General features: G+C 39.9%; 2 protein-coding genes and 1 long non-coding RNA gene across 4 annotated transcripts in view; 1 reads left to right on the forward strand and 2 right to left on the reverse strand.

The window, feature by feature from the left end:
- The window catches only part of LOC131446804 (uncharacterized), a 30,516-nt gene extending 17,870 nt beyond the window's left edge, over positions 1-12,646 (reverse strand). Inside the window, exons 1-3 of one of the 2 annotated variants that reach the window (XR_009233963.1) lie at positions 12,221-12,646; positions 10,482-10,590; positions 3,304-3,647 (exon numbers count right to left, since the gene is read on the reverse strand). This is a non-coding gene — a long non-coding RNA (uncharacterized LOC131446804). Of the gene's footprint in view, positions 1-3,303; positions 3,648-10,481; positions 10,591-12,220 lie in introns of those variants that run through there. The other variant, XR_009233964.1, reaches the window with a different exon arrangement.
- Positions 12,647-12,687: 41 nt separating this feature from the next.
- tescb (tescalcin b) lies at positions 12,688-17,309 on the forward strand. Its single transcript, XM_058618255.1, has 8 exons — positions 12,688-12,977; positions 13,800-13,869; positions 14,024-14,104; positions 14,205-14,344; positions 14,422-14,483; positions 15,825-15,932; positions 16,009-16,056; positions 16,170-17,309. The coding sequence occupies exons 1-8, from the start codon at positions 12,914-12,916 to the stop codon at positions 16,245-16,247; spliced, it is 651 nt and encodes a 216-aa protein (XP_058474238.1). The 5' UTR covers positions 12,688-12,913; the 3' UTR covers positions 16,248-17,309.
- Positions 17,310-19,193: 1,884 nt separating this feature from the next.
- On the reverse strand, positions 19,194-21,054 carry m17 (IL-6 subfamily cytokine M17). The gene is made up of 3 exons (XM_058618099.1): positions 20,687-21,054; positions 20,053-20,201; positions 19,194-19,932 (listed from the first exon to the last, which is right to left on the reverse strand). The coding sequence occupies exons 1-3, from the start codon at positions 20,820-20,822 to the stop codon at positions 19,468-19,470; spliced, it is 750 nt and encodes a 249-aa protein (XP_058474082.1). The 5' UTR covers positions 20,823-21,054; the 3' UTR covers positions 19,194-19,467.
- Positions 21,055-21,694: the final 640 nt, after the last annotated feature.

The following is a 21,694-nucleotide window of genomic DNA, read 5'->3' on the forward strand; positions in this document are numbered from 1 at the left end:
TAAAAATTTAATTAGGGAAGCCTTTCTTTCAGATGTTTTGGATCATCGGTATTTTTCTGCTTCTCAAACTGGTTTGGCCAGCTGGAGTGACATTTGAAAAGAGCCCCGTGATTTAAAGACCACTGCAAATTTCTCCTTGAAGCCTCTTAAAACTAATTTGGAAATTCTTCAAAGTGGCAGAGAGCTGCTTATGTGTCTGTTGCACTTTGTATTTGAGATGTCATGTGTTGCCGCCTGACACGGTGTGATTGATTACCCTACTGATGCCCTATTATGGATATAGTGCCAGCATCAGAGTCTGTGACAGAATGATAATGACCCTGATAAACAATTAAAATTTGTATGTGCGGCAAGAACACAACAGATGTCAGACAGAACTGACTAGAAAGGTTACAAACTTGATAGATTCTCAGACTCTTACTCAGAGATTGCATCTACTCACTGAGGTAATGAGCAGTCATATGATGGCTCTGGGTATACAACTTGTTTTGTTACCATGTGTACAAAAGCCAGAGAACCTAATGTTGTAATAATGTTATCTGTGACTCAGAAACACGAAAGCCTAAGACAGACAATTAATTGTGCAGTAAAGGGAAAATAACATAAATTAGTGGATTTATGTCCCTCAGGATGTTCCCAAAATACATGCGAGTATCCTGGCGACTGCCAAGAAAATGTCAGAAAAGAAATGCCACTCTTTCAAAGAGAAATGAGAGGCCAGTGTACCTCATTTGCCGGGATGACAAAGGTAAATCTCAAGCTTCATTACAGCTGAAAACATACAGAACATACAGCTGAACTGGTTGAATTACTGAATTTAATTTAAAAAAATCAATGCTTGTTACATTCAAACTATTTACAGTATGTATGTAACTATAAATGACTTTATAGAATGCTGATTATCAGCTCCACGCGACTCTCTGTGTGTAACTGTGGTGTGGTGTACTGACAGAGAGGAACCCAAAAGCATGACAAAAGCAGAAGTTGGTTCAAAGGAGCGTTCAGTTCACTAGATGAAAAGACAGGCAGGGGTCAAAAAATACCAGGGAACCGGTCCAACAAGGCAAACTAATCCAATAAACGGTGGGCACGAATCCAAAACACAGGTCAAAACACAAAACAGGTCAATCTGGCAGCGGTAAGGTATATACTGTACATATATATATACATACATATATATATACAGGGGAACAACAGGTGAGTGTAAAGAACTGATTGCATCAGAGGGCAGGATCTGAAATGACAGGAGAGTGAACTGAACTGTACTCACACAATTGGACTATGCCTGAAAAACACCAAGAAGTGCTCATGAAAAGTTTCAGAAGTGGATTGGAAGTGGAAACCCCGTAGCAATCGTATTTTAATCATGAACGTTCAATATTGGAAATGTATGCTCCGCCAACGGCAATCAAGCGCTCCCTGAACAGCTGCTTGACAACTTGCTGCTTGTGGCATGTGTCAATCTTAACATCAGCAGACAGCATCGCTTCGTATGAGAATATACTGTGGGCGTTGAAGAAACACCGGTCGCCAGGGAGCCACCCAATCAGCTCAGTGTTGTGGGTCTAGCTCCACCTGTACCCTACCGTACCATTACTCCGGTACCCCAAAGGAAGGGTACTGAAAAATGGAAAGGCTGGAGCTGGTTATTTTGGTATTATTCCTAATGGAAACGTTAAAAAAAAAAATCATGTACCGTTGCGATCCAAACACGCCATTAGAGACCGCACTGTTTTGGTTATTACTCAGAAGTCCACGTGGGGCAATACTGGTTCTGCATTAGAGCTTTAAGACCAGTTTCTCATAATATTCTGCAGTGAGCAAGTTCATGGCAAAGACGGTGAAGACTCCTTTTTCAGAAGAAGGAATTAATCAGTCTTGCTGAGCTGCAAGAACTTGACAATGCAAAGTTGCTCCACTGATATGACAATACCTGTCAAGCTTGATTGATGGTCAAACACACTAATCTCACTGCAGTAGCGGGGGAAATCGCCAACATGAGCTGGTCTCTGTGTTCAATAGCTCTCCACTCCACACAGGCCTTACCCAAATTGGGCTGCAGCCATCACTGTCCACTGACCTTGACTGCAGTGCAGCAGGTGAGCTTTCCAGCTGTTCAGGGCTGTACCAAAGCACAGCACGATACAGGCCTGTGCGTCATCACTGCGGGTCTGCTCTTTTCCCGCAGATAACATAATATAGCTAACATAATAGAGCCCATCTTTCCTGCTGAAGCGCCGCGCGTTCCGCCTGTCACAGACCACAGAAGAGCGAGAATGGAGGGGAAACAAGGATGAGACACAAGTCACAAACATAACTACTCTTAAGCGTGAGGGCCACGCTGCTGTACAGGCAGGAAATGAGGATTCTTCTCAGCTCTTCTCAAGGAATTGGCATCTTTTTGGGGGGGAACCAATTTCCTTTGTCTGTGGCCAGTATAAAAGGTTTGTCCAGGTGAGCATACAAAACAGCATCTGCTCCAAAACAGACTTTGTATTAACAGGACGCGGATCCTTTTTTAAGGCATCCAGAAATGCTAAATGGTAAAGAGCTATTTATCATCCTTTACTCAAACCACAACCTCTGCTCTTAAAACTTTGTTTGCTTAAACTTAATGTGATAGAAATACACCATCATTTTTATACCCATCCTCTGTAAGCCATGTATCTTATGTAAGATACAAAGGAGTTAATGGTCTCAATCACTAGTTTAAGGTCAGTTTATGTCAGTTTTGTAAATGATTGACATTAAAGCACGTATGAGTGGACACCAGTATGATTGACAGCTGGTATCGTCCAATAGTAGACGGGTTGTAGGTGATGCCCCTGAGCGTCATGTCGCCAAACGTCAACATAGTACCAGCTAACTTGTAATTCTGGAATCATCCTTTGCACTTCTCAATCCCTGTAAAATACTGGCAAATTTACAGCCAGGTCTTTGTCTTAGAAAGAGTGTTTACAGTGCTAACCTTGGCTCATGACACTACATTTTTATGTAGGCTTACAGGAGCAAGTCGTTTACTTTGTGAGGACAAATAGAGAGAACAGTGTATTCAGACAATAAAGGCGTTTTTATTTTAAGAAAAGCCGAGTGGTGTTACACAGACATAACGCTTAAATATCCATTTGGACTCAGATTGCATTATATAATTGGCTTTTAAACACATTTTGTATCGTAACTTGAAATGAAACAGATGAAGAAAAAACGAATCACTTCACCAAAACCGTTACTGGCAAGATATCGCAAATTCACGTAACAAAAAGATGTTAAAAATCTTACTTTTACTGGACCATTAAATTTGCATATTCAATCTGCCCATTAGACCACAATGCAGCTCTTCTTATGGGTGTGTTTAAAAACGGGGAACTGAATGGTGCTGGAAAAGTTTGAGGGTTCAGCGACATGATTAGGATTCACATCATGGCAGAGATGACAATTTAATTGCATATCTGTCCAAGGACAACAAAAGAGAGAGTAGAGTAGGAAACGGAGAGTTAAGTTACGTGTCATTAACAGTAATCATTTGTTGAGTTCCTGACCTCGGTATAACAGCCAACAGAAATTCTCAGTATTGATCCAACGATCCCAGAGTTGCCGTTTGTTCTCGCCTAATGGGCCTAAGTGGAGAATCCACTCCTACATCAGATCTAAGGAAACAGAAGAAATAAAGATAAGATTTTTTTTATGGTATCTCTTAAAATTAGTAATCAAGTCAGATAGCGGAGCTGGCCCTGGATGGGTTGACTGTAAGTCATAATCACATATTCATTTGCCGTACACAGTCTCCCACCTCTGTGCTACTCCTGTCTACTCAGTATTCTGACTTTGTTAAGGTTTGAACGGCTGTCCTTGCCTCTGACAACAAAGTGCACGCATACCACATACTGTGTATGCCTCGTGAAGTACCAGAATACAAGGTGCCATCTTCATTTAACTGTACCATTTTTCTTTTTCGACGCAACATTTTCTACATTATGTTTTCACACTTCTCACAGTTCTCGCACAAAGTTTGAGTGCATGGTTTGAATTCGTAATGGATCCGCTGCAGGTTTATACTGCGGGTTAAAGCATCTATGTTTATTAATGTCTCCTTAAAGTAGTTAATATGTTGACATTCGGAGTCCAAAGGTCATAAACTCTTCAGTTATACACTTTGATTACATATAAGGTCAGAGCAGTGGTCATGAATCCTTGAGATCTGCAACTGCTACACGCGGAACAATATGGATATTAGATTTCCCGCATAGTCTATGACCTTTCTCGGTCATTATTACTATTCCCTTCTCTGGAAACTTTGTTTGAGTCACTTAGGGAACAATGCAGGGCGTAAAAAGGTACATTTTCTGCATTTGCTATTCAGGGAATTATGAAAAACAAGACAACTTCACCAAACAGACACCGGGGTCCACGATGTTTGCTTAACAGCACGGCCAACATGACCTTTGACAAACGAAGATTAAGATGACATATCAGCCAATGCACCTGGACACAGTTTTATGACTGGCAAAAGTAAAAAAAAATTATTGGACATCTCAGTTTCTACTTGCTTTTGTGTAACTTTAGAGAAGGAGGTTGTCCTCGCTGTTGTAACCTGAATTTCAAGGGCAATGTCTACATCAGAAAATACAATTATTGCCCATTCACAAGCAAAGCAACTGCTATAAAACAAAGACAGTGTTGCTTCTTTAAAAAAAAAAAGAAAGAACCCTTTCTCTGGGCCACAGCAGCATAGACAGTATATTACTTTGCTGAAGCCTTAAATGAGAAGAGGTGCAATGTCAAGATTGTACTCAGTTTACCAAACTCTGATTTATTGATTCAGGTTTGTCTTCATCGATTGGTGAACTCAGGTTCTGATCCGTGCAGAGATTTGGTGCAGAGGAGGGTGAAATTCTCAAGGAGGGAGCAGCTGCCACAGATGCAACGGTGACATAGCAATAAAAAGGGGGGACTGTGAGATTGATGGTCCGCTAATGACGTTGGCTGGCAGCCTTAGCATCAGAATGTAGTGGTGAAGTCGGGTTCGGAGTTTTAAAGTAAAACTCTTAATTCATCTGTCTGTTCTCATTCACACTTCTCATGGACTTTGTGAGTAGTGACAGGAAAAAATGAGATTACCGGTATAAGACACTTTAATGAGTTTTCTGCGACGGTCGGCTGATCGCTGCTCCATGTTAAACGGAGCTCAGTTATTCTGTTAAACCTCTGCTTTGAACCATTGCTCCTTCACGACGTGAGCAGCCAGCTGAAGTGCTTCAGACGTCTCAAGAAAATGCTAGGGTCTGTTGTGAGGTGTCCTGAGGCAAGACTAAGTAGGAACGACACCCCCAGAACAGACCGAGGCACAGCAGAGGGATTATATTTCCCATATGGCCTGAGTGAGCCGAGGAACCCCCACAGGAGTGTGAGGGAGGTGATGGAGAATTGACAGTTTGTACCACCAGATGGTTTTGATGGATTGTATATCTTCCCTGGCTGAAATGTATTATTACTGCTGCTGTCTCTAAACTTTTACACCTTTGTGTGTGTGTGTCTTATAATGTAACCTAGCTTTGTCTTTGTGTGTCTCCGGATTTGTTGTACTCCAAAATGGATTTTTTTTTTCTTCCCCCATCTGTAGTTCAAATCATGTCCTGTCTGTGCCTCTACAGTCATTTCCCCTCCGTTGTATTGACAAACCAAGGGCATACAAATAAATTCAAAAGAAAGGTTTGTCCTTATAATATGATATTGATACAAAAGTAAACTTTAAAAAGTTTTTACCAGCAGCAATTATTTCTTAGCACCTCGGTTGCCCCCTTCACTTATAAACTGATGCAAGTAATAACAAATAAACCATATTCCGACTCTGTTAGGATGACAAGTATTTACAGTAACATGCCTTGCACTCTTTTGCGTGAGTTAATTTGGGATTAATTTGAGATGGCATGTTTCCCCTCTGTTGTAGATCAAGAACACATATTGACACTGGGGATTCTTTATTTCATGGGCTTTGTCCGCCAAAGTACAAAGTTTCATCAGTCGTAATAAAGCATTCGCACTGTCACTTTAAACACAGTAAGATGTTATTGTAATATTTGATTTATCAGTCTCATAAATTGTGTGGCGTGTGTTACTGGTTTTCTATTCTTTACATGAAGAAATTCATCAAAAGTCACTGCACCAAATTCACTATTAACCACATCACACTGCGAAATAAAATAAATAAATGAATGAATGTATTTATGATGTCAGTACAAGAGCTTACTCAAAAATCTGTCATCAGCAGCTTGAAAAGCAGTGCGGGGAGAATATTTCATTCCATTTCCATTAAAGGTTTTGATAATTATTCTTCATAAACAGCTTTTTTCAAGTAAGGAGAACAAACAACAGATTCCATCAAAATTCAGCCTGGTTTATTTCCAGTGTTTTGTTTGATCACAGACAGCATGCCAATTTCTTATGAATCTCATAACCCACATGCCCTGGTGTGCGTGTGTGTCACTGAGGATGAGATGTGTGCATTTGTGTCTTCAAGGTATTACTCATGTTGTGGGGACCTAAATCTGTGTACACTGTCACATTGGGGGGGGAGGGGGGCTTGTCTTTCTTATAGTGACAAAAATAATGTGAAGCCATGTTAAAATGAGATTAGGGTTAGGCCAATATGGTAGTTGTGGAGGAAATGTAATGTCCTCTGAAGTCACCAAAACCAGACTCTGTGTGTGTGTGTGTCTCTGTGAACGTAGGGAAGACAGTGAGTGTCTCGCGTATGTTTTTGATAAAAGTGAGAGGCAGACAGGTGAAAAGAGAGATGGAGAAAGAGCGAGACATGTCACTGCACCCTCAGGACGTCTCCTCTTTCTGAGCAGCTGTTGTCTGAGAGCTGAAGGCAGCACTGCGGTGCCCTGTCAACTCCCTCTCCCACACAAGCCTCCATGCATGCAAAACAGGCTCACGCTGCCCTCTCTCCTTGGCCACGCTTTTCTGCCCCCCTTTTTGTCTCCGTATATAACAGGCACCTCCTTATTTACTCTCCGCTCGCTCTCTGAAGCAGAGCCTTCATTCAAATCAATTCGCAGCCTTCAAACATATTGGGCCCGGTAATAGTAACAGCACACACACACACAGTCACAGCACGCGGCAAGTGAGACAATTCCGTGAGAGAGAACATTTCAAGGGCAGAGACTGGCAAATAAACGCACATATATTGTTGTTTTTCAGTTCCGATTGATTCCATACAATAAGATGCATCAGTTCTGTGACATAGGGAAAAATAGTCTGAAGTTTCCCACTGATTACTATTATCATTAATCGACATTATTTACCTTTTAATGTTAAAAGGTAAATAATACATTGACTTGCCTTGTTTTCTAGTGAAAAACAATGGAGTCTGGTTCTAATGGGTAGAAATAGGCCAATACGATACTAAATATCGGTACCAGTCAGACATCAGAAAGTGAATGACAAGTGTGACATCCAATGCAAATCCATGCACCTGAAATGTCACATTAATGCTTTACGAAGCATGAGCCACATGCTGGGAAATCTGCCACTACTGCCATGTGAGTGAGGGCTGCACATGTCAACCACAATGATGGAGCATAATGTTTTTTTGTTGTTGTTTTTTTTGAATGGCTGGGGTGGTTATAGCTGGATAGTAAAGGCATTGGAATACAAATGTGATATTAACAGCTACGGTTTTATAAATGAGGTGCAGGACTGTGTTGGACTGACACTGGTGGAAATTCAAGGTTGTGATAATGGTATCATATCTGACACCAAAACAGTGGTATTGACCTATCAACCAACAACCAACAACAGGGACCAAGCCTATATAATTGATAAAGGTACAATTTATTTTAAGTGATTGATCAATGATTCCATAATAATTAAGACATTTAAGAGAGAACAAAACTTCTGCACCTCCTTTGGACTCTGTAGCACAAATTATTTGTGTATTTTTTAATTTTTTTTATTTAGTGTTTGTCTCATAAGTAATTAGGAGTAATTTGTCTTTTATATAGGAACCTTTCTTGTCTAGTCAGGTGTTTCAGGGGAACATGTTTTTGAGCACTGATGCTGCATGTTGCTGTGCGGAAAATGACAGGTTTGGATGTTACGGAGGTTATACCAAGTTAATTGACACTATATTGACTCATAAACTTATATAGACTTATATTGTGCATCTGCAAGTCTGACTTGGACTTTGATTCATCAGACATAGTAATTATCAGTGCGTCATTTCTTAATTCAGGTGCAACACCTCAGTAAAGTGTATTATATACACACAGTTCAGAGAGAGAGAGAGAGAGAGAGCCTGCGCTCCTATTGGCTGTTCTACCACACCAACAAAAATGCCCTATGTTTCAAAGAAACCTCAAAATAATTCTAGAAGTCAGCAAGACTGTCAGACAATGAGCACAATAAAACATGTCACTATTGGCTCAGAGTTTCCGGGATAGAGAGAGACTGCCTGAAGTCATCAGTCACGTCCAGAGAAAGATTGAGTCTGTCCATGCTCAACTAATGAGATAAGGTCAGGGCAAGAAAGCCACAATCCCAGAAGTACAGTATCTCTGAGTATTTTAACAACCTGTGGATAAAAACTCAACAATCAATTATTTTTCCAGCACTCCTGCCTCCTGCAGGTTAAAGCTTGGGCGCATGTCACTCAAAGAAATGCCATATCGGTGCTGACAGAATATTTAAGTCATAACACAAATCCCCACTGGTGTGACAAGGGTGAAAGTTTCTTTCTAAATCTTAAGTTTGGTAGCTACAACCAGAGTCCACTGTTGAGATTAGTGTCTCAACACATACTGAAACTACTCCTGTGGTCCTAACTGGATTCCTGCTGTCATGCAGCGCTCGTCAGGTCCAGTGATACATGCTGTTATTGTTGGAAGTAGTCTTCTCCCTGAAGACACTTGTAAACCTAGTTGCATGGGCAGACTGACAGAGTGTGAATCCAGAAAGTTAACTTGTGCTATTGTTAGACACTGATGGAGGCGCTGTGGGGCCCCTTACTAACAGTGATGGACACAAAGACGAATCTCCAGCAAGTGCACCAGACTTACAAATTTCACCAGATCATTACAGATCAACAGCTGGACATGTTGTTTGAAGGGTTGACATAATCAGGGCTCGTGTTATGACCACATCTATGCTTTATTGGGTACTCATATTCAACTGCTTAATGCAAATAAATAAAAATATAAATATAAAAATTACATTTCACTCCTATTTTCCTATACACAAATAAAAGTCTCTCAATTTTGGTTTAAAAAATTGTTCAAATCTGTTTTAGTGAGCTCGACACATTTATGACAAGAATCCACCTGACAGGTGAGACGTATCAAGTGGCTGATTAAAGAGCATGATTACTGCACAAGTGTGCCTTGGACTGGTCACAATAAAAGGACACTAGATGATGACATGGTAACAAAGGGCATTTGGACATCTGCTGAGGTCAAACCTGAGCATCAGGACGAGGAAGAAAGGTGTCTTAAGTGCCAGATGGACATATCTGAGTATATCACAAACTGCTCATCCACTGGGATTGTCACACACAAGCATCTCAGAAGAGAATGACCACACAGGTTCATAATTACAGAAGGCCAAGGTGTGCAGGAGACCATCTCTGAATTTATATCACGTTGACTCTTGAAGCAGATGGCCTTCAGCAGCAGAGACCACACCAGGCGCCACTGCTGACACTTGATTAGGGGTCCAGTGTACCTCATAAAGTGACTGGTTAGAGTCAAATTTGAGTCATTTTATATTTAGATTTATTTTTGTCACACTAGACAAGTCCACAAAGTCTCCTAGATATTATATCAAAATGCAGTTTTGGACCTTGAGGTTTTATGTTTTGCAAATGTATTCCCTGCTATTACATGAAAGCAAAGCCTAAGCCAATGTCATTGGCGACAGATGTTGGGCAGAAAACATGGGGTCTGTACTCCAACATAAGAGTAACCTTTGAGTCCCCATGTATGAGGATGTGGGGGATGCGTTAGCAGCAAGGGCCTAATCTGGCAACGGTTCAAGGACTAATGCTTTGATGGAAACTCCATCTCATTAGCATCACACAATCCTGGCACAGAGTACACAAAAAGCTCTCACGTGCTGATGACTGTAGCTTGAGGCAGGGCCATAATTAGCAAAATTATATTAAAAACAAGTGGGAAAAGTCATAGGAACTGTCCAATTCTGACTGCACCTTAACATAATTCATAATTGTCCCTTTGCACAGCAGCCATTTTGACACATTTTAGTGGAGAATAATTACCTTTAATTATTTACACCTGTGATTTCCCCCACAGTAATCTGTCAAAATGGCTGATGTGACCCAAACTACTGTGAATAATGGGCCTTTGAGATTCCCGCATAATTTTCACACAAGTGACATAACACTGTAACAGTTTCAGTGGAAAGTGAGAATATATATAACACTTTTATTTAAAAAAATAAAATCGAATAGTTTTGTTGTCTGATACCTGTAGATGGTTGTTTATCTCTATGCGGCCCTGTGATGGACTGGCGACCTGGTGTACTCCGCCATTCGCTCTATGTCAACTGGGATTGGCACCAGCGCTCCCCTGTGACCTTCATGTGGAGGATAAAGCAGTAGAAGATGAATGAATGATAACTGTAAATCTACAGGTAACAATTGGGAACCACAAGTGCTCCCTCCCCTCATGTTTCCTGAGAGTCAACAAACTTTACACGTCAAACAAGCACAAAACAAACAAACAAAAAGCTGACAATAAATATAATTGATTGTTTTTTTGGAGTTGGGACTAAGTTCAATCCAGTTGTTGATGAAATGCTGCCACTGTGTGGTCTATAGTAGTACTACATCAGTTTAAATGGATTGTTTCCTCATGCAGTCATATTGTGTTTGCTCATGCTGACTGTAGCAAATGCTGACATGACTGGTAAAAGACTAGCCTTATTGTATGATTTATCTTCTTTCACATTCCCATCAGAGATATAATGTATGTCTGTGCCAAGTACTGCTGTTTAAAACAGTAGTTTACATTAAAAATGAAGAATCCAGTTTGCCTTGGTAGCTCACAAGTTAATTCATGAATACAGAAGCAGAGGTCAGGAGTTTAAACGTACAACTTCTGATAACTACCACAAATATTTCAACTTCTGGCTATGTTGTAAAATATCACGCTCCGCCAGTTTGTCAGAAACACTAGACTGTATTTTACAAACTTGTGCAAGTGAAGCTTTCCTCACTGGAAACTGGGTCAATTTAAAAGTTGTTTTGCAGCCAACAAGCTAAGGTATTAAGGCATGTGGTGACATGTTTTATTATGTATGCATCAATGAACTGCCATGCAATAACAGTAAGATTCTAAAAAAAAACATTCACAACTAATACTAATATATACTACTAAAAACAACTCCAGAACTGTCTATATTATTTTTATTAAAAATTTATTGTGTATTGTGTTTAAATTCTAATACAATATGACCTTATATCAATTAAAATAACACAGCATACAGTATCAGCTTGACGTGTATGATTAATGTGGAAATCTTGTAATATTAATAAATAATCAGCACTAATCAAGTGAAGTAAATAAATAAATCATTAGTTATATAAAGTTGCAAAGTGCCACACGGTTCATAACAAGTGTTTGACAGTATATTTCCTTGTGAATAAAAGATAACTCTCTTTTAACATTCTACTCTGGACGAGCCACAACCACCCTATATGATTACTGAATATTTTATATAATTTTTGTTTCAGTCGCTGCACACAAATCTATGGTTTGCTGTATAACTGGTTGATTATAATTCATGGTGAAATGGACAAAGATAAGAAGAAGCATGGTTTATGTAGACGGAAAATCCCTTTTAAATTTACATTTTCATAATTTGAGCTAGTGTTGAGAAATTTTAGATCCATTTGTCAGAGATGGAGAGTAAGTCACACATTTGCAAGTCAGAAGTCTGAACTTTCACGTCTCAAGCAACTATGATTTTTCTACATATTCAACATTTAAATATAAAAAAGACAGTCACTTTGTACTGCTAGTCAAATAAACACTGTATTATTCACACAATGTAAGGACTGCATCAAAAACAAATGATTAATTCAACAAACCTTAATTTAATAAAGGTACTGTATATAGCCCAAAATGTAAACAATTACATTAAACCATGGAAAACGCTAACTAGCGTTAGCTTAAATTAGCAACCAACTGACTTCCTGTCTTACCTTTCTCTGCGGGATTTGAAGTCTCGAATGAAATTTCACGTAGGTGTTGGTGGTGTCGCTCGGTTGCCAGGTTTGTACGCAAGGCCCTCCAAAAAGCAGGCACCTAGTGTTTTTTTTTTTTTTTAAATAGAAAAAAGTGGAAATATTCCGTTACACAAAAAGTCATTTTTACTCAAGTCTAAGTCGAGTCTGAAGTCATGAGTGTCAATTCTAAGTTAACCAGCGTAAATAAAGTAAGTCTCAAGTCACAAATGTGTGACTTAAGTCAGACTCGAGTCCACACCTCTGCTATTTGTATGTATTATGTGTCCTGTGTTTCTTGTAGTTAACAGTAAACAAACGGGTCAACTGGCGTGAGAACAAATACTTAAAAAAATTAATAAATAATTAGATACAAGTCTGAATGAATAATTCAAAGCCGCCTGTGTGTCGTCATCGGGACGGTTGTTGCGGAAGTGGCCGGCGGTGTTTGCATACGTTAGATGAAACCTGGCGACCGCGCAGGAGCCGTGACAGCTGCGCTCACTGTGGATGTGGGACAGGGACAGAGACACGGACGGACTCTCGGACAGAGATGGAGGATCGTAAAAACACAGTCCTCTAACACAGTCCACTTCAGCTCCTAACACTTTTCGCCCTCACGTCCTGTTGTTACTGGCTCTGTCAGGTGTGCGGCATTCGTTATTTTTAAGAATGGGTGCGCTGCAGTCTCAATCTGATCACCATGAATACGTTGATCTGGCACAAAAGACTGGATGTGAGTAGTTATTCTTGTTTGTTTTTCTTTTGAGAACAGCTATGACACATAGGAAATGTGTCATAAAAAACAAACATAGGAAATGTGTCATAACGTGACCTCACTGTGTTGGAATCATAATCTAATTCAGTCTTCGTTTTACTGCAGTCTTTATCTTAAAGGGGAAATCTGTAATGTCTACCAGATGATGATGATGATGATGATCAATGTCCATCAACTGTCAAAACCAGACAGATGTTTATTGTTATTTTACTTACTGTTTTCAATGACACTTCAGTGGCCTCAGACACACAGACACATGTACACACGTTTTTAAACCATCATTAGGGCTGAAACGTTTATTTGATTATTACCAATTACTCAGTTAATTGTCGACTATGGTTATAATCGGTTTTAGTAAATGTTTTGGTTTGTGGACAAAACAAGTCATTCGAGAACATCATAATTTTCAGGTTTGGTAAACACTGATCGACATCTTTCAGCATTTTACGGCTCAAACAAGTACTCTATCTATCTATCTATCTATCTATCTATCTCATCTCATTTGTGTCCAAGTGAAACTACCCTCTTAATGAATAATTTAGGTGAAGAGGTGTACGTTTCTTTCAGTGTAGTAGCTGCACAGAGGCTGCAAACAGCAAACCAGTTTTACATAATATATGAATATTTACTCCCTCCAAAGGCCATGCAGTAAAGCATGAAGTAAAAAGAGCAGTTGCTTAATAAAAATGTCAATATGTTTTACTTTTATGTCAATTTTTTTTTTGCATTACTTGTGACTTCATTGTATTGCAAATCAATAGTTATTGCTTCCTCTTTCAGTTTCCTTTGAACAGATCGGAGTCTTACATAAAAGATTCAAGCAGCTGAGCCACGATGAAGAAACTCTGCGGTAAGATTTGTTGTATTTTTTCTCAGTCATTTGTGATGGCCCATGGTATAAACCTGTTCAACAGGCTCCACGATGGCACAAATGGTTTGTAACAGGAGTTATTTCTGTTGTGGCACAATGTAACACTTCTCTCCGATCCTTTATACTCCCTCAGGAGAGATCACTTCAATGAAATCCCAGATCTTGCGTGCAATCCCATCCGTGCACAGATAATAGGTGCCTTCTTTGACAGGAGGTACAGTGACATTACCTCAAAGTTCTGCAAACACACGTATCTGTTTAATTTCTCCGTATATGTGACAAAACTCTGATGTGGTTGTTGTTTATTTCTGTAGAAACTATCGTCAGAATAGCGAGGGGACGGTTGAGGAGATAGACTTTGAGAATTTCCTGGTGGTCATGTCCCATTTCAGGCCCCCGTCTCTGCACCTGACAGAGGAGCAACGCGACAACGTCAGGAGGGAGAAACTGAGATGTGTGTCTTTAAATCAATTCCTGTGACCCTGAGCTTTACATTATCCTTTACTGACACTCAGCTTTTTCTCGCTGCAGTTTTATTCAACATGCACGACACAGACAACGATGGGACAATAACCCTGGAGGAATACAGACATGTAAGCCTCTGCTCCGGCAGTTTCTTTCTTTCAATGTACTCATAACTGGGGAAGATTAGTAAAAGGTAAAGGGAGAGAAAGGATTCCACAAAATTGTACACTTACTAACTTTAACATGTTGGTTTTACATGCTTTTACTGCTAAGTTTAAGTGTTTCTCTGGAGTAGTATGAGGGAGTGTTTACCAGGAAGTTGAAGATGTCAGAATACTGCATACTATACTTGAATAATGTCTATAATGTATACCTGAATAATGTCCACTTTAGCTGTTTTCATACTCATGAAGAGCACTCGGGGGCATTATAAAGGTCGGTTACTGCACATTCCGTCAAGTTCTGCCATACTTTGCTTGCTCTTCGTTGATTTAAAAGTGCACAGTGAACTCTGGCGCTGTTCATCTTTGCATGCGTTTTTCCTGTCACCATGCCAGTGTAAACAAACTGGACCACACAAGCTTTTGGAGCTCTGTATAAGCCTATATTTTTCTCCTTTACAACAAGGGACAGCTTTGGATCAGTGGTACAGGGGCTTGTTTTCCAACCTGAAGGTTGGAAAACAATCGGAGCAAGACACAATTGTCAAATTGCTCCTGGTTGCTGTGCCAGGTGTGTGAATATGTGACAGGATTATTATTTATTTTTTTTAAGATATGCAACTAGAGCTTAAATCAAATACCACAGTCTCCCCCCGTTCCTCCCCAGAGACTTGAAGTTGGCATGTAGTTTGAGGAAACAATCCCAGACGAACCAAAAACAGATCTAATGAGAAGCTACTCTTGTACCCCCTTTTCTACAAACTAAACATAAACAAGTTTTGCAGGCTGTAAATTGAATTTAAAATTGTGAATAAACTGGCTGTAGCATTGTTGCCAGTAGTTCAGACAGACGTGTTCCCTTAACCTCTGATGACAAAACATGTATAATACTATAAAATCCTTACATTGAGCCCCTCATGGTTGTCCTCATGACTAGAAAAGTGCTATATAAGTACAGACATTTGACTATTTTACAAAAAGCTTCAAAAGTACAACAATCAGAAAATGAATGAACTATAATAATTAATAGATTTCTTTATAATCAACCAGTTAAGAGTTAAATAATTCCAAGGGAAATACACTAGGGAGCACTGATCCTCCCAAAGGATTGTCTTCAAGTTATCTCTGTGTTTTTCTGCATACTGGGGCATCTTTGCTTCCTTCCTGCAACACACTTAATTGGCAATAATGAGGAAGAAGAAGAGACATGGCAGTCCCCCCCCCGTCCCTGGAGATCAGAGTCATACCGTCAGTCACTGCAGTAATATCATTATATTTTAAACTCATATTCATGGTGTCTGTCTATAGGTGGTGGAGGAGCTGTTATCCCGTAGCGGTGCTTTGGAAAAGGAAACAGCCAAAAGCATTGCGGATGCAGCCATGTTGGAGGTGGCCAGTATTTCAATGGGCCACATGGTATGTAAGCTACAGTACAAGATTTTTATCACCGTTTGTCCAGAAAATATCCGTAAACTCAGTCTGTCTTACACAGGAACCTGATGAATTCTATGAAGGAATTACATTTGAGCATTTCTTTAAGGTGGGTGATCACAATATTCACTATAACATACTCTGTGCTTTACATTTCTATAATAGTATAGTTAAAATGGTCGGGAGTTTTAAGTTTTAAACTGAAGTGAAACTCTCTTGCAGTTGCTGAAAGGCTTTGAAATTGAATCCAAAATGAGCGTTCACTTTTGGAACATGGACACGTCAACGCTGTGTAAGTGAGGTCGGTGCATGACATCACACTATAAAGGTGTAAGAACAGCAACCGCTGCTTTTTTTTTCCTTCACCAACTTTCTATGCAGATCCAAAGAACATATATTTTGTTTTTGTGTATGTATAATAGTCTATTTCTGCAATAATATGACACCATAAGTGATATAATAACCAGCCAGCTAGTCGTCGGACACAGCAATAATCAAATATCGACGTCCAAAGTAACAGACAGTGTGTCTATATATATATGCAATTATGGATGCTAGATGAACTTTTACAAATGTCATTGTCATAAACGAACAACTATATTAATCAGGGATAATGAGGGTTTGTATTGAAATGTATCCACGAAGTGTAATCATCTAAAATGCCTTCACTTTGACACTGTGCAGCAGATATGACATGGTTCCTGATCTGCACGTTACATTTGCACAATAAAAGCCTGAAACAGGTCGGACTTTAGTTAATGATATGCGTTTCTGGTGAAAAGGGAAATGGGAGTGCTGCCATGCAAGATTAATAGCTTAAAGGCTAAAATTCATTTTAAGGGTTAGGGGAAGAGATATATCCTGTAAATCATACTATACGTTTCATTTCCCAGATGTTACACCATACAAAAAAGAAATATCATCAGTAAGATATCAGTATACCCTTAAGAAATCTAGCTGCTAAATGTAAGATATATGGTATGTAATGAAATAATAAAACAAGTCACAACTATATCCTCCCTTTTATTTACATTTTTGACGACTTTAAATATTACTTAACATATACAGTCACGAGATAACCGATGCCTGATAGATGAACTTAAACCAACAGGCCCTATTTATTACGATATATAATTCGAGTTTGAAAGCCTTTACATCATCACCACATCAGCAATCATCAATCTTTTCGAGCTGTAATCTTGTCCTAAAAGGCTCAAAATCTTCAACTGGAGACAAAATCAATTTGAAATGTGTTTATCAATGAGCAGTTAGAAGCAATTCTCCAGTCCTATGACTTCTCTCACTCCATTAAAAAAGATGTATCTTGTACAGACTTGTAATAAATCTTGTACTAAAACTTCACATGAACCTCAACCTGCACCTGCACATACCAAGTGATGAATGTTGAGAATTTGTTGTCGCTCTTTAGATTCACTGACTTCTTTCCGTATCTTCAGCCATGGGTGTATACTGCCATCTACAGATCAAAACATAATACAGCATGTTTAGGAAAATGAAGCTGTACCCAGTTCCTTACGGACATGTAAAAATGAAGGATGCATTATTCTTTACATGGTTTATGTTGGATAATTCTTTAGCGGGTGCTCATGCGTTTGAAAAACTAGATTCGCCGTATATTCAGTCCATTATATTACATCATTTTATGTTTAAACTGTGGGAAACCACGAATGAGGAAGTGGTGTCAGGTTTTGAATTCTAATATTCCCAGCTTTTGAACATTTTGGTTAATATTGTCCTGTTTTTAACAATGTAAATTAAGCTGGTATCATTTCCAAACACTGTGTCACACTTTCTACATATATATATATATATACAGTATATATATGCAACATATTTCAGTGCATCCAAAGCAAAAGAAGAACATGTTACTGACCTTGGAAGCAGTTCATACTGTATTTAATGTCCTTTAAAACCTATACTGATGACAAATGGCCCAGTGGTTTACTGGTGAGTCTCCAGCCTCCAGTCTAGGTCTAGTTCTGATGGTGTTTACGTGTTTTTTTCCACGATGAAACTACACATTATTATGAACTCACACCCGCTCCGAGATGAACAGACCTCAGCCCTCTGTAAAGCAAGTGGGTGCAGTGAGAAGAAGATAAAAAAAATAATAACGTGGACTGAAGAATTGCTTTTGTCCTAAAATACCCTTGTGTGTTAGTGCTTTAAATAAAGTTATAACAAGGAACTTGATTCATGACCTAGAATGAATCCCCTCTCTACTTCCAGTTTCCTGAGGGCTTGTGATTTGAGGAAAGTTTAGTTAAGCATTACTTCATTTCAACAGAAACAGGACAGTTATATGCATGGGGGAAGCTAGAAAAAAAAAATGCAGATAATCCTTGCTGTAAGTGATGAGCAGCAGACGATGCACACAAGACTTAGACGCGGTCGACGTCACCTGCTGAAATTCAAACTTTGAAGCATCAGCATGAAGAAGACAGTGACTTTGAACGTGGCATGGATGTTGATACCAGACGCAAATGGGAGTTTCATGCATTAACAGCTCTAGGTTTTACAGTGAATGGTCTGAAAGAGAGAAATTCTCCAGTGAGTGGCAGTTCTCTGGCCAAATGGTTAGTGGCGAATGGCCAGATGAGTTTGAAATGATAGGAAGGCAACAGCAACTTAAATAAGCACTTGTTACAACCAAGGTTTGCAGAACACTCTGAACACAAAACACTTGACGAGCTTACTCCTGCCACTTTATATTAGATGTCCTGTAAAAGTGGCTGCTGGGTGTATAAATGCCCGATCTGCGTATTTCCCAACTTCCCTCGTGTTTTTCCCTCAGCTCACCTTCCACAGACTTGCATTTCCATTTGCATGAAGATGCAGCGCCGTTAAATCCACATACAGTGATCTGACCCACACCCACTGGCACCTTGTGACCGGCCAGACGGGCCGCCAGTGTCATGAAATCTTTCCTATCTGATGCAGCCTTGTGCTGAACACATGCGTCATTCCGAGCTGATATCAGCTCAGTCAGCGTCTCAGCAGCTTCCTGATTTTCTTTCAACTACTTTTTTGATACTGATTCTGTGCAAACAACACGACATGGCGCTTTGAGAGTGGAGAGATCTTTTGACATTGTTAACCGATGCATGTGTGAAGCATTACAGTCAGCTACTGTCTTTCGTCTGGACACTTTTTGGCTCTAGCTGTACATTATGGATTCAAGCACAAAAACAAAAAAGACAATCAAATGGGGTACTGATGTAAAGTTTCTTTTAATAAGTCTGCATAGTTTAGATCAGCAAAGTAGACCATTACGGAACATATTAAATATACATAACCTGCATAGAGATGAATTTCATGACCCGAGTCTTTTTCAACAGAACCCAGAACACAAGAAAATAAATATTAAATACCATAAATAGGCTTCTTTACAGTGATGTACCAGCCACCTTCAAATTTTCTTTTTAAGTCTTTATATCAAAACCCTGGGAGTATAAGTATGGTTGGAAACTGACTAACTAAGGCCGGCCTTAGGTCATCCTCAGTAGAAGGGTGTGTTCATTTGTGTCCTCCCCCTGCAAACTTTGCTCTTGATATTTCTCAGTTCTCGCGCAACGTTTGACAGGAACTCTTTGTAGGTCTTCAGGACCACACAGCCGTAGACCTTCTGCTGGAACACGTTCTGGGGTGGGGGTAGTGTCGTGGGCCCCGCCGGCTCAGGTAGAGGCAGGTTTGGGAAGAGGCTTTGATAGAAGCTGTTGATGAGCGCGGCCAGGTTCCTGCTGCGTGCGCTGACAGTGGTGAGCTCGGTCAGCAGCGGACTCATCGGGAGCTGCAAATCTGTCTGCTGCTCGTACACCCGTTTGAAATGTGCAAGGAAGGCTTGGAGCTGTGTGTAGATGCTCGCTATCCTCTCCGAGGACTCCAGGCCGGAGATGTTGGGGTCAGGGACGTTGTTGACTGACACCTTGCAAAAGAGCTCTGACATTTCACCTTGAGAGGCTTTCTGCAAAAAAAGAAAAACCCAGAATGACATGAAACATGAATTAACCCCCACAACACACATTATGTGATGTCAACACAAAGTACTGAACAAACACATGGGGACTTTTGTGCCTGTACTCACATATGTTTTGATGAGGTCAACAGATTCTTTCTGTACGAGTCTGGTGAGCCTCACGGTCTGCTGCAGAGAATTCCCACACTGCTGGTTTCTGCTCGCTGCCACAGTTCTTGTTGAATAAACAGCCATAACCAGCAAGAGAGAGAGTAACGCTGAGGAGAGAGAGAGAGAGAGAGAGAGAGGAACCAGTCAGTTAAGAGTTATCCTACATCACATCAGTCAGGTGGAACTTCATTGTAAAGCCACAAGTGGCGAGCAGCGGTAAAAATAGATTAGAAGAACAACCCAAGTCTGCTATTTTATCCATTTCAGACACTTTACAGAACACTTTGTACGTGCTTAGATCTCATTTATCTCACTTCTCTCTCCTCCTGAATCTAAAAAAAACAACTGACCAGATTCCTCTAAATATTTACAAACTCATTAATTTCACTAATGCAGCAACAAAACTCAAACAATGTTAACAAAGGGAAAATGAAACTGCCAGGCACGTAAACAGAACAGTCAGAGTTTAAGACACAAATAACAGCCACAACACTCATAACATGCCCAAAGTCAGGAAAAGGTGCTGTTATATTTAACTGCTCTTTGATATTTCAGTAATAATACAAAAAGCACAGTTGTAAATAGAACTTACTTGTTGCAAGGTCCATAAAGGTTTGACAGTGCATGCTCTTTACATGACCATTCATTCTCCACGCAGTATCACAGGCAAATTGTGTGGACTTGTCATAATCACACCGCTTTAAAAACTTAAGACAGAAACCACACATTTGTCACAGGAGGAAATGACGTGCACTTTGTGAGGCAACCAAATTTCCCAGAATTTCCTCCTTTTTTTTCACATGTGCATTTTTTTTGTCTTCTCTCAGTGGTCAGCCTGGGTGCACTGTGCGGGGCATGTTCAGACATCTATCTCATTAGCATCATAGTATTCCAGGTGGGGGTCGTCAAAGCAAAAAACATCAAAGCAAAACATTTATTAGCTCTTTACTTTTTGAAATTTATTTGGGCACTGGAAAGACATGCACCTATCTGAGGTATTTAAATTGCATGACGTACATGAACCTGCTAAAATGAGATTAGTGGCAGACATACATGAGAATAACTTGAGCCGCGGTCTCTGCCTACTCTTTGACTCATTCTTTGGGGCTTTTTTGTGTTTTCATGTTTGTTTGCTCGGTTTTCATTCTGCATTACGATGATATGTGCCGGCTTTCATGCGCTGCAAAACAGGAAATCTGCTGTTCACAAGTTTTAACTGATCAAAGTCAGCTTAACTGGAACTGTTGCTCTATTAAAAAAGAAATGAAAAAAGATGACTCTAAAAAACTAGAATGTAGTTGTTTTTTTTTAATGCCACCTTGTTGTTGTTGTTTTTTGATTCAGAGTGTGAATCTTATCAAATATGATGAAGCAAATGTCAGTCTATTTTGCATGTGGACACTGCAGGAAGCTGCACGCTCACAGGATGCATTTCTCAATCAGAAACTTTTACATGTGCGTAAAGAAGCGGGGCTGCCTCGCTCAAGTCGGCGTTACGTGAGAGTCATCACACCACGTGTTTGCGCCTCTGACGGCCTGGATCCACGCTTGCACACGTAATGATATCACTGTGTTGCATAAAAGGGTTGCTGCATCCTCA

This window comes from Solea solea, chromosome 19, assembly GCF_958295425.1.
Source record: "Solea solea chromosome 19, fSolSol10.1, whole genome shotgun sequence".
Classification (NCBI taxonomy): Eukaryota; Metazoa; Chordata; class Actinopteri; order Pleuronectiformes; family Soleidae; genus Solea; species Solea solea.

What these genes read in the sequence shown, in the direction of transcription:
- m17 (XM_058618099.1), bottom strand. Translation starts at nt 20,822, where the DNA reads ATGTGTGGTTTCTGTCTTAAGTTTTTAAAGCGGTGTGATTATGACAAG. An exon ending in CTTTATGGACCTTGCAACAA is followed by an intron (nt 20,202 to 20,686) that starts GTAAGTTCTATT and finishes CTCTCTCCTCAG; the next exon opens with CGTTACTCTCTCTCTTGCTG. An exon ending in TTGACCTCATCAAAACATAT is followed by an intron (nt 19,933 to 20,052) that starts GTGAGTACAGGC and finishes CTTTTTTTGCAG; the next exon opens with AAAGCCTCTCAAGGTGAAAT.
- tescb (XM_058618255.1), top strand. Translation starts at nt 12,914, where the DNA reads ATGGGTGCGCTGCAGTCTCAATCTGATCACCATGAATACGTTGATCTG. An exon ending in CAGGAGGGAGAAACTGAGAT is followed by an intron (nt 14,345 to 14,421) that starts GTGTGTCTTTAA and finishes TTCTCGCTGCAG; the next exon opens with TTTTATTCAACATGCACGAC. An exon ending in CATTTGAGCATTTCTTTAAG is followed by an intron (nt 16,057 to 16,169) that starts GTGGGTGATCAC and finishes ACTCTCTTGCAG; the next exon opens with TTGCTGAAAGGCTTTGAAAT.